Raw genomic sequence first — 16,735 nt, 5'->3', positions numbered from 1 at the left:
GTGCGTACAAAGATCAATTAGCTCCATCCCGTACATTTCGTGGACTCGCTTTTGCCAGTTGTACGCTTGCAAAAAAAAAAGAGAGAGAGAGAGAGAGAGAGAGAGAGAGAGAGAAAAAAAAAACAGCCGCTTTTGACGAAACCTGCATCACATGTAGAACTGCACAGGTGTCGTGTGCACCCGTTCTGCACGACATCTAAAACAGTGAGAAACGGGCGTCGAACGAAATCAGCCATGTTGCACAGAGGAAACGAATATTTGGGTCCAGTATCTTACCAGGTAGGACAATGAAGTGCAGATGAATGAAATAATATCTGTGCTCGCGCGGAGGCCCCCACACGCAAAACTTGCAGCCCTATTTTTCACATTAAGGCTTTGCAGAAAGGGGGAAAGGCACTACTACAGAATTGGCAGACACCGCCTTAATGCCTTGAGCCTTCTTTCTTTCTTTTCGATAACAAACGCTTCAAAACGTGTCCTTGTGTTCTTGTTCGGACAAAATGACGCAGTAACCGCAAATAAAGCTGAATTAAGCACAGCTAAAGGCATTCCAATTACTTAAATGTGTCGATCGAAGAAATGAGATAAGTAAGAGCTGATGTAATCAGCCATTAAGATGCTACCACGTCAAAGAACAGTATCAGTAAGTTAGTACTTCTAATACAAAAAAAAAGGCTGTTTGTCATATCACAGAAACGCCATTCAATGCACATACATATGAACTATTTTCGAGGTTTGATATCACTTGTCTACCAAATTTATATCAGGTTAACTTTGCCCTTAAATACCAGAGGTATTTTAAGCACAACAGTGCGGATTGTGCAACCTAACATAACCAACAGATATGTCATACAACACTAGGGAATGAAAGAGATGAGTGCTACCACATTCCCGTACAAATTATAGATAAGATCGTTTAACCAATTGTGTCCCGTCCTTGCCATATAAACTACATGAAAACATAGTCGAGGTAAGTGATCTTACTAGGAAAACAATGCGAGACTACCTCATTCAAACCGGGTCATTTATTTTGGTAACGTTCCTGTATAGCTAGAAGTCGCTACTTTCTTATAGTGGGTTTGTTTTTCAATAACATACAAGAATACTAGTGTTTGTATGCAAGTGTGTATCTGTACTCTTCCAGGAAACGTTTTTACTACCATGTGTAACATTTTCGCATATAGGATATAACCTGTCAGACATTTCTAGAGACTTATTTGCTGTCTGTGTCTTCTTACGTTGATAGAATGTTAATATGATAAATTCCTGACCTTTAGCAATAGAAAATAACTAAGTATGCCTATTGTATCTGCATATTCATGCACGCCACTTATACTGACTAAGCATAGTGATTTGTGACACACTATTGCATATTTCACCTTACACATTTTCACTTATACACTGTCATTGAATGTACACTGTACGCACTAAAGTGGGCACATTTATTTTGTCCTCGTTGTCATGAATAGAGGCAGGAATCCTGTCAAGTTGCAAACAAGCAGCTTTTAGTTCTTTTCCCTGCATTCGTTTTTGTCAATGAATGAATGCGAAATAAATATTTATTGATTGATTGATTCATAATGCAGGTTGCAGTTGCCAAGTGGAAACATTTGCGGATTTTAGTGGAGCAAGAACACATTCCCGTGGTCAAAGCAAAAAGGCTGAGAAAGTGAGCATTCATTTTCTTTCTAAAGTAAGCGTAAAGAGAGGACACCATCATTTCTCAGGGAATAACGGCCCTAACCTCCCTAGAGGAGTTATTCGCAGATGAGTGCTGCGCAAATACACGACAAAAGCGCGACTCGTAGCTGCCGTGCTTTCACAGCGTACTTTAGTTACGAAGTGCAAGTATAAATGTGATCTCTCGACATATGCGTTTAAATGTTTGAATATGATGCACACTGTACGAAAATTAAATTCTTACTTCCAGCTCAAAAAGGTTCACACGCTTTTCAAGTATACCTATATTATATGTGACATAATTTATGGTAACACACGATCGACTCGGACACGAGTGGTACACAGGTCGGCAAAGGGCGAAATAGGTGTCCTCACCTGCAGAGCCTCTTGAACAGCACGTGATAGCTCTCGGTGCCGTGCTTGATCCCCCTGAGAATGCCCATGGGCGTGTCCGCGATCACGTTCTCGTCGAAGTGCATCGTGTTCAGGTTCTTGACGGTGATCCACCGGAATATCGTCCTGGAACAGAGGAAAACCACCCTTGCTTCAGCGACTCTTGCAGTTCCTTAATTACTGCTGACAATTTCGACTGCCTGAAACTGGCAGTGATAAGTATGGAGGCTTTACATGTGCATGGTCTCCTTACCCGTTTGCCTTCAATAAAGGATTAACTTTTTTTTTTTGCGCCTTTGTTCGTTAAACGCTACACAAGCTACTGGAGCGTAATCCTCAATGTGCGCCTTGATTTTTTTTCAGAGCCAAGCAAGCACTTGAGCACTCGTGGCAGACGTCGTCGCTCGTCGGGGCGTCGTTCCATGTGGACTTTCTTGGCGACACAACGTAAGTGACAATGCTAATTTGCGCGCATTGCCAATGATATGATTGTACTTCAGCCGGGAGGCACGATGAACCAATTTTCCGCAAAGTCGAAGTGAAAAACACTTTCCGCAACTCTCGTTTTCTTCGTGTGTGGCATTTGTTTGGGTGCGCGTTATGTAGTTGCGAGGGATCCATTTCGTGGTCCCATTTTGAAACTGCTTAAGGAATGGCAGATGCATCATAGTCTCAGGTAGATTTATTGCGTGTGAAAAAAAAAAAATGTGTTCGAAGAGCAATTGCAGTTTCGCGGTGTGTAAGCGTTTCTATGTCTAATATAAAAATTTCAGTTAAAATGAAAAATAATCGGGACCTGCTTTGCGACTGCCCTCGTCCGAACAAAGGCATCCAGCTGGTTCATCCGGTGCAGTGAGGTCATTGTGCTTTCCCACTAGGCTGGTATTTCGTTCATCTACGCAGGGAACATTTCAGATGACAAATGTAATCAGAGATCAATGCCAGAAACAGGCTCTCCTGATCGACTAAATTATCCGTATCCCTACAACGTTCCGTTGTAGGCATACGTATGCAGGAGCCCTGAAAACTCAAGCTCGACTCATTTCCTGACTGACTAAAAAGACGCAAGAAAGACAGTCTGAGTACCCCTTCTTTGGTACAACAAAAAGAATGATTGCAGAATTCAATATGACGGTGATTTTTCTTATTTTATCGTTAAAACCGGAAGCATCGTTGGCAAGACCATACAAAGGTTAAAAAATGGCTTAATTTGCTCACTTTTAATGGTCGCGGAGTCTTTTTTGAAGGTTCTCCCGATTGAAGCGACTTTCTGTGTAGATACAAATTATACTTATAACTGCATGGTGCATCAAATACGATAGGCGACAATTTCTGCTCGTAAAATAGAACCATGCCTTTCTTTAGAAAAGTATGTTTGTTTGGGTATTTCTGGCACAAAAAGAAATTAAAAGAAAGCTCTGTATAATTTTTTTCGCAAGAAAGAGGATAACCACCAAGTAGGGCGTATGGACCATGGTGTAAACTGTTAAGTAAGGGTTATGGGTTAAATGAGGGAAGTAGAGGGCTAAGGATCATAAGATTTTCTCCAATAATTTGTCCTAGGATGCTCCCATGAATTACCTAACGAAAAAACTGTCCAAAGTAATTGGTCTCATGCGTCGACATTGCTTTACGTTCGCTCTTTCTATTAACAATATTTTGTGCAATAATCTATTTTTTTCTACGCTAAACTATGGTGCGCTAGCTTGGGGAACAACAACTAGAGAAAATATGAAGAAACTTCTTTCACTTCAGAAGCGTGTAATACGCCTTATTTTCAAAGCTCCTTACCTAAGTCACATACAGGACATGTTTAACAAGCCTACGCTTGTAAACGTACAATCTATGTACGATTTCAGACTACTTCGACAACATAAGCTGGAAACAAACAAAACAAATTACCTTTTGAAATCACTGGCGCGGTTGCGAAAAAAATTCCCCTACATGCAACACATGCTATCCCGAAACATGGAAAGTTGATAGATGCCGCGCGACCTACGGTAAGCAAATGTTAAAGCACGCATTAATTACCGACCTTGTTAAATGAATTGGCCAAAAATGGCACGGACATAGAATTGATCTCTTTGACTCAGCTACGCAACATATATGTATAAGTCTCCATTGTTCTATATTTTGTTGAAACACTACTTGTATTTCCTGTACTTTTTCTTCTCATTTCTGGTCGAGTGAATTTTCCACGATGTATTTGTATATTTATGGATTTTCTTTACGCACATATCTGCCTGTTGCTTGCATTGTTTTTGTATTTTCTGTAGTTCTTGAATTTTCTGCAAATTGATTCTCTCCTATACTTTTTGTATGGAATTGATGCCGCTGTATGCCATGCTATGGCGCACGGACCCAGTAAAGCCTCTTGAGGCTTTTTATCCGTGCTCCAAACAACTGGCAGATGTTGAATAAAGCTGAATTGAATTGAAGCATATGATCACGGTAAGGATTCGCGGCACAAGGGATCCTTCTTTATGTGGATCAATATGACCCCCATCAAAGGGCCCTGCGACACTCTGAAAATGGTAAATAAATCATACTAGACATGACGCAACGCTAACGTGAGCATCTGAGCCGAATAATACACCATTCCGTGGAGCTAGGAATGTACATTGCCTCTGTAAAGATCGGTCCTCCTTTCCTAGGTCTCCGTCAAACCCTCTACATCTAAACTGGACATGACGACGCCATGACAACCTCGTACGACTATTGGCTAGATGCGTGAACGCGTCAAGAGCAATTTTAACTTCATCAACGCCCACATCAAAGCGGCAAGTGGTAACAACGTTCACAATACATGACGCATTTAAAAATTTACAAAATAGTACTGCGTTCGGAGTGTGCACAAGAAAAAAAATAAATAAATAAGTGTTCCAGCATTCGGCGACCGTCGGCTGCTCGAGCTGTGACGCCTCCTCCGTAAAGCAAAATTCGTGGCGTCGCTGAAGTTTCGCTGAAGTTTCGCTGACCGTTATCACAGTGCGCGTCTGCGCATACCTGCGCGTCTTTCGCTATGTGTGTAAAATTTGCATGCGCACTCACTTAAGCGCAACTTTGTAGACGCCTAGCGCGAACGTGTCACGTTAGTTGTTTTCGTGGCTGTGCAAATCGTGCGAGACGTGCTTCGCTAGCCCTTCTTTTTTTACTGAAAATGAACGTGAAAGTGCTGCGTCGGTGCACAGTTGTTGGCCGCAAAGACGGTGAGAATTAAAAAAATGAAAAAAAAAATGAAGCGCACCGGTTACGGGAAGACGATAACAGCCTCGGCAAGCCTGGCTAGGTATCAGCCTCCGAGCTTTTAGCCGGGTTTAGCGTGTCGTAGTCGCCAAAACCGGATGCAGTGACGTCTCCGTGAACGCCTAAAACCAAATTTTAAAAATTATGGAGTTTTACGTGCTAAAACCACTGTCTGATTATGAGGCACGCCGCAGTGGAGGACTCCGGAAATTTCGACCACATGGGGTTCTTTAACGTGCCCCTAAATCTAAGTACACGGGTGCTTTCGCATTTCGCCCCCATCCAAATGCGGTCGCCGTGGCCGGGATTCGATCCCGCGACCTCGTGCTCAGCGCCTAAAACCGAATGTAAACTGCGCTCTACCGTAACGTTCAGTTTAGCGTTTAGGACACCGTCCCGTCCCACCCCTGCTGTAGCCTCTACGGTACAAGCTGTTCAAAAAGAAGCGGGAAAGAAGGGTAACCTTTGAATGCCACGAACTCCGCTTCTACTGAGCGAATTGAAACACTTTTGCTGGAAAATATTTCTGTAAGTGCGTGTGCGTTCGTGTTAAATGTATTGCCGAAATCCGATGGAAGGTGTCACAGGGCCCTCATTAAGGGAAAGCTGGTGTGTCGACGTCGCCGGTCATTCTCAGTAAGGCGTTATCATCCCTGTCCTGCAGACTTTGTGATAACCGTAGAAGATGGGAAAATTATTGCTCATAAGTAAAGCACTCGTCGAATAGCCTCTTACCTCGCCTTCTCAACGTCCGACACGCAGCTGCATATTAACTGCCGCACCAGGTCCGTGAATGTCTGCTGGTCCGCTTGAGCCACCTGCACGTCAGACGAGGCAACACTTTGCATTCACACGATGCCTGTAACTGAGATGGCGTTCGCGAAACGCCGGAGCTCTTATGGTGTCTTTTGACACGTCACAACGCAACAGTCGCGAGCAGCAAAATTTTCGAGGGCGCGGCAACAACAAAGAATCATAAATTTCTTCCTGCGCCGATCCTCAACGTGGAATTGCCACGGTTACACTGCGTTATGTTTCCATACATGGCGATACTACAGGTTTTTATCACTTGACTTTAGCCGGCACGCCCAAAATGCGAAGAAAAAAACTTTTTTTGTTTTTCGCGTCACCATTGGTCTTCAAACTTTTCCTCGCGACTGTTAACGATTGAAAAGGAACAAGGGCGGGGGGGGGGGGGGGGGGGGGGGCTTCGTAGAAGCGCGATGTAGTGACAGCGATAATTGGCGCAATTGCTAACACCCGCCGCTTGTAAACCAGCTTCTCTCGCTGTGTTTGTTTCCCCGATTCCTTACTTATGAAATAATTAGTTTCTGATTATTTAAGGGATTGATTGCTTTTGGACGCTAAATCCGAAATAGAAATCTTTGTCCTCAGCATCATCCGCTAATACGCAAACATGAATTTTTTTTTGCCAAATAGAAAGGTATCGAGTCTCGGAGGAAAATACTTCGCGATGCTAAATTATTGTTACTCTCAAACATACCCGCTTAAATGCTAACGCTGTAAATAATAGAGAGAGAGAAAAGGAATGAGCCAGTACTTTGCACCACAAACTCTCGTAAGTTTACTATCAGATACTTAGAGTTTGCGAATGCGATAGCATTTGTGCATTTATGCCATAGCGGAGTATGCGATAGTACACTTAGATCGTGATGATTGTGACGTCTCGATAGCTGCGCGCTCGTGCCGTCACAGGCGACCTTGCACAATTATTTATCGAAGTGACGTTTCTGTAACCTTGTATGTTTCACAAACTTGCCATTTCGGGTTTCCGAATTTTGAGTAACCTCGAGTTTCCTGTTAGGGGCCTCGGAAGTCGAAGAAGCTCGCCTAAAATGCTACCGCACTGAAAGCAAGAACACAGGCGGTCATCGTAGGGAAAACAGGCACTCACGTTTATCGCGATCTGGTCGAGTTCCGAAAACACCTCGGGGTCGGTGTAGATGTCCGTCTTGGAGATGGATGCCGGCGTCGGCGGTGGTGGATGACTCGGGTATGGGTTGATTTCGTCGTTCGTGAACTCCTCGCCTTCTCGCTGCGTTGGATGTCGGACGTGGAAAAAAAGAATCGAGCTCAGAATTAGGCCACATATTTCGCGAGACTACGGGACAATGGGTGGCGATCTTTACTTAAAAATAATTAAAATAAAACAAAAAAGATTTCTTTTCAGACAGGCCTGCTATTCAAGAATGGGGCTGACAGATGGAATGGCACACTGTTGTATTGAGGTTATAAACAGGGATAAAGTGCTTCAGAAAGGCTGGCCAACGTTTCGATAGGTGGACCTAACTTCATCAAAGGCCTTTGACGAAGATGGGTCCTCCTCTCGGAAACCCATCTTCGTCAAAGGCCGTTGACGAAGATAGGTCCTCCTATCGAAACACCTATCTTCATTAAAGGCCTTTGACGAAATAGGCCCTCCTATCGAACCTTCTACCTTTGTCAAAGACCTCTTACGAAAATAGGTCCTCCTATTGAAACGTTGGCCAGCGTTTCTGAGGCACCTTACCCATGTTTATAACCTTTTTACCACAGGCCTGCAATTGCGAATTCTGCTTGGGCTGCGCGGCTATTTCACATTTCAAATTTGAATTAAACGCGTTTTATTTCGAAATGAAGTATTAAACTCGATAATGATCGATGAAGATAGTCAATGTGAGGGAAACTGCTAGAGGTCGGCCTGACCTCATGCTAGTTGCATGAAGAAACGCCGAAGCGTGTGGCCCACCCGACCGCTCGAAGTGTCCGTTGAAGCGAATCAAGAGATGTGAAGATATTTGTTTTACTAGGTATAGGAAGTTATACTGAGCCTTTCCACTGGTTCGTACACGTTTCGGTCTGCGCCGGCAAGTTAAATGCTTGTTGTTTGCACTGGTTGGCGTCCTTTATTTGCAAACTGTTGAATAAGATTTCCATATATCAATGCACAAGCTATACGGCATGCGTATTCCTCCAATGCTCACGCCTCACACAAAATTCAAAATAGCCTTGTGTATGGAAGAAAGCTATTCCTTGAAGTATACCTTTCCCCCACACGTCCTTTATTTTACTTTGAAAATAGAAAAAAAATACTCGCTATTCCGAACGCTCCCTTCCCGAATGTTCGTGTTCAAATGGTAGCAAAAGAACGCAAAATGCAGAGAGGCAGGAGTAAGGGGTGACATGAGCACCTCTATGCCTCTGTCCTGTTCCAGTTCTTTTTTTTTGTTTTATTTTTCTTGTTTAAGTCGAACCTCACTATAAAGAAGTCGCACATGGCAGGAAAAGACCTTCGTTACCTGATATTCTATTAACTATATTGTCAGGCGCTATTATTAGGGATAAAGATTTTAGATGGACTTCGCTATACTCGACAGTTCGGTTATATCGGTGTTCTGTTATATCATGGTTTGACTGTTCATTGTGGCACATCATTAACTAGCCCAGATAACCATAATTGTGCACAATTTGGATTAGATGACTTTGCGCCGTGGCCGGATACACCCGTACGAGCTCCTCCCAGTTCTCGTTGATGAGGTGGTGCCGTTATATCTGATATGCTTTACAAATATATTGTTACACGCTGATATGTGTGAGAAACGTTTTAGATTTACTTCGCTATACCCCATAATCCCATTAGAACGGTGACCGGTATGTCGAGGTTCGATCCTTAGTTGCCATCGGGGCGCGCCCTTAGGATACTTCGCTATACCCGGTGATTTCGTTGTATCGGTATTCGTCATGTGCGAGGTTCGACTCTCAGTTGCCGTCACACCCGACCTATAGTGTGCACCAGATGACCATCCTCAGGGCGCACCGTTCGGATCCTTCGTTATACCCAATAATTCCATTATATCGGTGATCGTTATGTCGAGGTTCGACTGTTAGCTGCCGTCACACCCTACCTATATAGTGTGTACCAGATGACCGTCATAGAGGCGCATCCTTCGGATACTTCGCTATACCCGATGATTCCGTTTTATCGGTGATCGTTATGTCGAGGTTAAACTGTTAGTGACCGTCACACCCTACACCTGGTGTACCAGACGACCATTCTCGGGGCGCAGCGCCCGCGCGCACTCACCCGTATGAGCTCGTCCCTCTTCTCGTTGATGAGGTTGAGCATCTCCTCGCTGTGCTTCTCGACGAGGTCGGCGGTGGCGGCTCGCTCCTGCTCGAGCAGCTTGCGCGTGAGCGACTCCTTCTTGCGGTCCAGCTTGATGGTCATGTTCTTCTCGAGGTCCTCCTTCTCCTTCTGGTGGCGCACGGTGAGGAGCCGCTCTTCCTCGCTGGTGATGAGCCGCTGCTTCTTGCGCCGCATCTCCTGCTGGTAGCGGTACGTGAGCCGCTCGAGCTCCTTCTCCCACTCTTCCTGCGAGGAGGCGCACACGGCTATCAATTTATTTATTGACCACCTGGGGTTCTCGAACATGAGCCCAAAGCGTGGCTGAAAAGCGTTTTAGCATTTCACTCCATTGAAATGTAGGCACCGCGGCTTAGGATTGAACCATTGACTTGACTACTCAATCGAATGTTTGGTCAAGACTGATAAACTGACGGAGTGAAATACTTCGACGATTCACTGAATTGACTGTCTATTTGATTGATTGATTGATTGATTGATTGATTGATTGAACCTACCTTATCATAGTCGCAGAACAACATATAACATATAACAACATATAACATATAAGAAATACAAACAACATATAAGAAATACAAAAATACGGCATACTACAATTTCGCTAAAATGAATGCACGGTACAACGTCGTACCTGAATTTGGTGCGTGATATGGTGCTCTTCTTCTTGTCGCTTTTTGGCAAACTGCCGGTAGAGGTCGTCCTCCTCGAGTCGATGTCGCATCTCTAACGTCCGTTGCGTTTCTGGATCCTGAAATATATGTAGAGGTTGGGAAAAGACATTAAATACAGGTTACTTATTTCATCGGACATCAAATATTTTGGCCACTGCAGTGAAAATATGCTTAAAGTGTAAACCGTTGCAAACGTGTCAAGGTTTAATCGTCAAATGACGGCAACAGCGCAGGTCATATACCGTCATTTCTTAGACACACACAAAGAGAAAAAGAAAACGTTGAATGCTTAAGCACTAGCCATGCGTGGACGCATTAGCGCGGCCGCGTTAACCAAAGCCCACAGTATGCAACCGACGGCGGGTGGTTCCAATTCTATTTATTTTTTAGAAGGGGGGGGGGGGGAGTAGAATCCTATATTACAGGAAACCCATCCATTCATGGATGGGTTTCCTGTAAATACATGGGCTTAGCCTCGATACATGCCATGGGCCACAAACGCTCGGTGACCGTACCTTTGTTCGTGCAGGCAGTCCGTGTTTACTCGGACGTATCCTCACGTAGGCACGTAGCGGAGAGAATAAGACCTGGCAAGGAATGGCTGGTCCCGTCAACGTCAGCAAGGACATGGTTCTAATGAGAAGGTAGTCTGACAACGCCGGACTAACAAAAGTTTTAAGTCCCACTTTTGATACTCCAGCGTCGTCCTGTGCGTTTCTGTTTTCGTCTGCTCGCGCCTATACCTGCTGGAACCATCACACTATCATCATGCACCAACTGCCCCAGAAGACCATCCTACACTACCTGGGAGGAATCGCTGCATTATACGGGCCTAGCAGTTCGGGACATGACGCCGGGGCCCCGCGTGCGGCCGCCATGGTGCCCGTATAGCTGAACAAAAAAATATTGGCAGTTTTCGCCCAAACAGCGAAACTACACACAGTTGCGACATGTTGACGCGAAGTACCATGCTTGACAACTATGCTGTTTGGCAGAAGGAACATCGCCCTGGCAGCTACCAGGCGTCTCACAACGCTGGCGGGACGAGGAATGCCGCCAGGTGGCGTTGCAGGTAACGCACGTCGATGGTGCACGAGATGAGACTTTGATGTTCACTGCCCGTTCCACTCAGGCCAATACCTAGACACAGCAGTTATGTAGGGGCGCCAGTGTTCCTACAGTATGTCTGCGCACAGAGGTCATGCAATCCGCGGGAGAAGCGTGGACAGTGTAGTGCCTCCATTGCGCTTCGTCGTTCTTGCAGCCAAACGCACTCCACGTCTTCTAAGCTCTACTACGACACCAGCGGCGCATGCGTCGTCGGTAAACGGGACAGCACGGCAACGACGATGACGATGGCGCGAACCCACCCCGATCGTCCGCATAGGTGTCGCAAGAAAAAGCTCAAGAGCATTTCACCGTACTGCGGGAATTTCCTGCGCTCCAGGAATTCGCCAGTCGCAGTTCGCTTCAAAACGCAAAAAAGAAAGAAAGGATCCAACAAGAGGGTTCAAGTGATAATAAAGAACCACATAAAGGAGGAGCGAAACAAAGAACGGGGAACCATCTCCGGGAGACGGAACAAAAGACCCGTCGCCGACAGAACTTGACGGCTTCCGAGAGGAGACGACCCGTATTAGCGACACAGCTTCTTCGCGGCGAATCAGGGCGTTACCGGTGGGCGGCATTGCTTTGAGGGCGAGTCCCTATTCACGCAACCGCTCGCGAGCACACACACACACACATACAGGCGCACACCTGAGCACAACAGAGCTTCTGCGCACGGATGCGTGCTATCGCTTCTCGGCCAGGGGCGCGCGCGCGCGTGCGTTTCGCGTAACCACGTCTCCGTCGCGCCCAGCTAACCTGCCTAGGCAGCCGCCGAGGAGCGAAGAAATATTACGCTCGGCGTGGCTCGCACCACGCTCCAGATCCTTCGCACGTCGGCATTCTTTTAACCCTTGCGTAGAAATCATCTAAACCTAAGCGGATTGACCTGAGGTAAAAAGAAGGAAAAAACACAAGGTAGCACTGCGAAGCATGACAATGTCATTGCATAGCACAGCGTGACATAGCGTATACCGTAGCTGATGATGGCAGAGCAGAGGATAGCGTAGCGTTGCAAATTATACAGTGTAGCGTAGCATGTAGCACAACATAGAGAAAAGCTTAGCATGGCATAAAAAAGTGCCTTAACTTTAAATATTTCAAGAATAGCGTAAAACGGAATCCGATTAGAAGCACTGTCGGGCTCTTCACGACTACTGGTATCAATCAGGTGGCTCTCTGAAGTCACAAGAGCACGAGCAGCCATAAGGGTATGGTCAATCTCGCCGGTGGCTTCGTGGAGGTGACCAACTCGTATCGAGACACGTCAGCCGTATTAGCGCACTCATCAGCACTCAGCCAGACAGCCAAGCAACGCGCAGACGCATCGAATTAACGCATCGAAGCAAAGAAGAAGGCAAACGTCAGAGTTGTCTTGCGTAAAATTATCCACTCGTTTTCGGCTTACGCAGCCGACATTCACCGTACGGCGGCGAAGAGGCGGTTCGCGGAGCGATTAAGTCAACCAGCAGACCGTGGTGACGTCAGGCTTGCTCTTGACCGTGCGCCTAGGCTCGTACTGGCCTACTGGCTCGCTGCGCGAAAAAGTGGCCCCGTGCAGGGGCGCACACGCAAGGCCATTAACGGACCTGTTATAGACGCATTACGCGCAGTGAACATCTCTCTCGTTTCGTCATTACCTCCAAACGGGGCCCTGCGCTGCTGTTGAACCTCTTTGCAGATACGAGAAAACAAAAAAAGTAAAGGTAATTACGTAGGCAGGCCCCGACATGCTCTCTTTTCGAAGCCTTCTGGAAAAGGCTGACCCACTATTCTGTGGCGTACATATACGTAACGCGAGTCGGACGCCAAACGCCAAAGCACGCTGGTTCGCGATATAGACAGCTGCTCCCGAGCATTCGTTGGGTATGTTACAGTTATGCGGTTCGTTCGAAGATACATAGTATGCAGAAGAAATGACAGCCGTTGTAGAGTGGTGTCTACGTCCACATTTCAACGCGTGTGGAGTGAGTCCAATTATGTTTCAATATTTTCAAAGGTAGCTTCGTTCGGCAGTAATGTGAGCAAAGTCGAGTACGTTTACTGCCCCCCGCGGTGGTCATAGTTTTCAAGCAATGTCCAGACCAGCCGCACCGAATCACGAGGAAAGTTGTGCACGATTATTGGTATTACGCAGCACTTATAGTACAGAGGGCATCGAGTAACTACATCGTAAATAACACAGAGAAACTAACAAGTTGCTTAAAAACAAAAGAAATCAAAAGTGTCTTACGTAGCACAGCGTCCTTGTAAAGAGCAGCATTGCGCACAACATTTGTAAAGAGCATGACCTAACTCTGAAGAAGGTGGCAACGGGCATATTATCACATAAAGAAATGTTGGTCGGGAATAAAGACGAGCAGGGACCGTAGACAAGCGAAACAGCCAACGGATGTTTGTTGCCACGCTGCTAAACGAATGTATAGTACGTAGACCAGCAACGAGTCCTTCTGAAAGTATCCACAAAGTGCGGCGAGCTTTCGCTTTGAGACCGCCGTTTTTCATGTATGTAAATCAACGCTCGCACAAGCCCTGTTCAGTTTTCTAAGGACTGACCATGTTGCATGGGGACATGATCGTTGCAGCACGTATAACCTTGCCAACCTGTAAACTCTTGCCTGCATCAGGCGGTACGCCGATTAGGAACAGTATAGACATTCCCTGCTCTAAACGTGAATAGAAGCTAGTAGAATGAGTGAACTTTTGTATATTGGGAAGGGCTCCAGCGGCCGCTACTTCAGAAATATGACGTACCAATGACAGATTATATATTTCGGAACCGAAACCGCAACTTTCCACGGATACTTATGCACTCACCGGACAGTATAGCTACGTCGACATCTGGGCTTTAATTTCGCCGCGTTTGTCACATCTAATGGACAAAATGAAGCCACAAAGCCACCATGATTCAGAATTTTCAGAAATATAGATCCTGCGGTCTCACATGCCAGAACCACGGCGTGCTTATTAGACACGTCGTAGTAAGGGGCCCCGGATTAATTTTGACCATCTGGGATTCTTTAACGAGCTGCTCAATCAAACTACGAGTGTTCCTGCATTTCGTCTCCGTCTAAATGCGGCCGCCGCGACAGGGATCGAACCTGCGACCTCGAGTTCAGCAGCCCGACGCCATAGATACTGGGCACGACTGAGCGTCGCTCGCTTACGTCCGTAATTTTATTGTCTCCCCCTGAACATGGCAGCGTCAAGCAGAACGCGCGGAGATAATGGCGAGTAATTCGAGGGCGTCTAATTTCATGACACCCACAGTTGCATGGCGACATAAACGAGCTCGCAGGCGGGACACGTAGTGGCTCGCCCTAGAAAAGCTCATAATGGTACAGACCTCTACAAAACGAGGCAAGGACGTTCTGGTCTCGCCGACCCATGAAGACAGCTGACAGAATACGGCGTTATCCGAGGGTTCCGTGTGCGTTAGAGGGACATAAACAAGCGACTAAATCAGTTTTTGAGCTGTAAAGTATTCTTTCGGAAATCTGCTTGCATTAGTATGGCGGGAAGGGGACGATTATTAGCGGAGAAAGAAAAACGAACATCGAATTCTGATTTCTTGAACTTCGATCGCGACGCGCCTCGCCTCCGGTATCGGCGTAAACTTCCGCTATCGGCGTAAAACTTCCGCAATATTTCGAGGTGTCCTGGGCAATATGGGGCTACATATCAGACAGTCATGTTTTTACCAATAAAAAAATGTGCGTTCTAACGCCCTGAAAACTGCTCAGTGGATTAGGCAGTGATGTTGAAGTTGATCTGGAAGCCAGTGCATGGTGTACACAACGTGTACGTAGCGATGTACTTACGTATACCTAAGATGGAGGCCAGGTTAAATAATTTATCGATAGATCGACTAATTGAGTGACTGAGTGATGGATTTGGTTTAACGTCACGAAGCATCACCAAGGCTTTGATAGACATAGTAGCTGAGGGATCGGGAATGATTTCGACCATCCGGTCTTTCTTTTTCGTTTCTTAACGTGCCTAAATTAAGTAGAAGAGCGTTGCTGCAAGCCGCAGAATTAAGAACAAAGGCAAGGGGCCTCATGTCACGAGACATAAAAATTACGGGACAGCTGTTCACATGCAGCATAGCGAGCGCACGCACACACACACACGTGCGCGCGCGCGCGCGTTACAACTTTGCAACCGCTCTGCTACGGCAAATACACGTCAAGACGCAGCGAATCGCTTCCCAACGTCGGTGCGTGTTTGCATACCTAAGCGAAGTTCCAGTAGCGACGCGTTGCAACCTGTCGTGTGCGGAACCGTGCGATCACAGAAACGGCGGTACGGCACTGAGGCCCACCGGAATCTCTTCATTCAGACTGCCGCCCTTTGCAGCCCAGCGCAAACGCAGGAATTGCACGCCGATCCCTTCTTCCCTGCATGCCGAAACGATCGCCGCGAATCGAAACTCGCGTGTCGCCGTCGTCCTGCCCAGCCGCCACACTGTACTATTTCTCTCGTTTTTCTTTTTCTTTTTTTTTTTTAAATCTTCAGCCACGGACACTCCTATATGAAAACAGCATTACGCACGAATCGCAATCGTAGGCGAGGCAACGGCGCGCCTTTGCGAGACCGAAACCTCCCGCGTGCGGAGCTTGCAGCGGCGATTGCATGTCCCTCGTGCGATGCGCATTCAACAACCGCGCGCGCTATAGTTAAAGCGAAGCGCGCTTTGAGAATATCAAAGACGCAGCGCAAGGCGGGGAAGAGGGCTCGCTCGTCGGCGAAGATTAAAGCGAGAAGCGCTCAAGAAAACAAAGAGAGAGACAGGGAGAAAAAGAAAAGTAAAGGGTGGGGAATGGGCGGACGAAACGAGTCTAACTAAAACCGGCTGGCGTCCTGGTTTCACGGGAACGTCTCACAGACGGAACGACAATGAGCGCGCAGAACACTAGCGCAACTACGCGCCGCGGCCGCCCCAACTGCTTCAAGTAGCGGGCAGCAACCTCTCGCTTGTTTTATATGTTGACCATGCCGTCGGCCTGGCTGTTTTCGCGGATGTGACTTCGCGCGTTCTTGTACAAGCCGCTGCCCCCTGCGATGTTCCGCAGCTTATTTTACATATACAGTATGCGAATTTGTATAGAGAGGACTGCCTCTTGCGGCGCAGGCCGGTCCACGTGGAAAATGAGAAATTATTAGCGTGGCTTGCAGAAGAAAACTCTATGACCTACACAGCAGCGCAGGACGAACCTTAGGCGCCCTCGAATCAAAACTCCGCTAAAATGTAGGAGGGGAGAAACGCTTATGGCTTGGTACCAAGCTTTGTGGCTTCGAGTATGCGCAGAGGTTCAGCCAACGCTGGAGTACGCAAACATGTTGCCAGTGGTGGAGCACGTAAAGGTATTTTGCCGAAATTGGTCTATATAAAGGTTCTGCCAACACTGCATTACGCAAGCATTCTGCCGACAGTGGCGTACATACAGGATCCTTTATCAGTGCTCAGTGAGAGAGAGAGAGAGAGAGAGAG

The 16,735-nt window shown here is 46.6% G+C and overlaps 1 protein-coding gene across 2 annotated transcripts in view; it reads right to left on the bottom strand.

The window, feature by feature from the left end:
- Hil (peptidase hillarin) overlaps positions 1-16,735 on the bottom strand; it is a 107,455-nt gene that overhangs the window by 2,161 nt on the left and 88,559 nt on the right. For both annotated transcript variants that reach the window (XM_075672216.1, XM_075672217.1), the window contains exons 2-6: positions 10,095-10,211; positions 9,404-9,691; positions 7,235-7,375; positions 6,055-6,137; positions 2,056-2,199 (exon numbers count right to left, since the gene is read on the bottom strand). In XM_075672216.1, coding sequence (XP_075528331.1) covers positions 2,056-2,199; positions 6,055-6,137; positions 7,235-7,375; positions 9,404-9,691; positions 10,095-10,211 — 773 coding nt within the window. The remainder of the gene's footprint in view (positions 1-2,055; positions 2,200-6,054; positions 6,138-7,234; positions 7,376-9,403; positions 9,692-10,094; positions 10,212-16,735) is intronic.

The sequence above is a fragment of the Dermacentor variabilis genome, chromosome 10 (assembly GCF_050947875.1).
Source record: "Dermacentor variabilis isolate Ectoservices chromosome 10, ASM5094787v1, whole genome shotgun sequence".
NCBI lineage: Eukaryota > Metazoa > Arthropoda > Arachnida > Ixodida > Ixodidae > Dermacentor > Dermacentor variabilis.
This window is presented reverse-complemented; position numbering and strand designations above follow the sequence as displayed.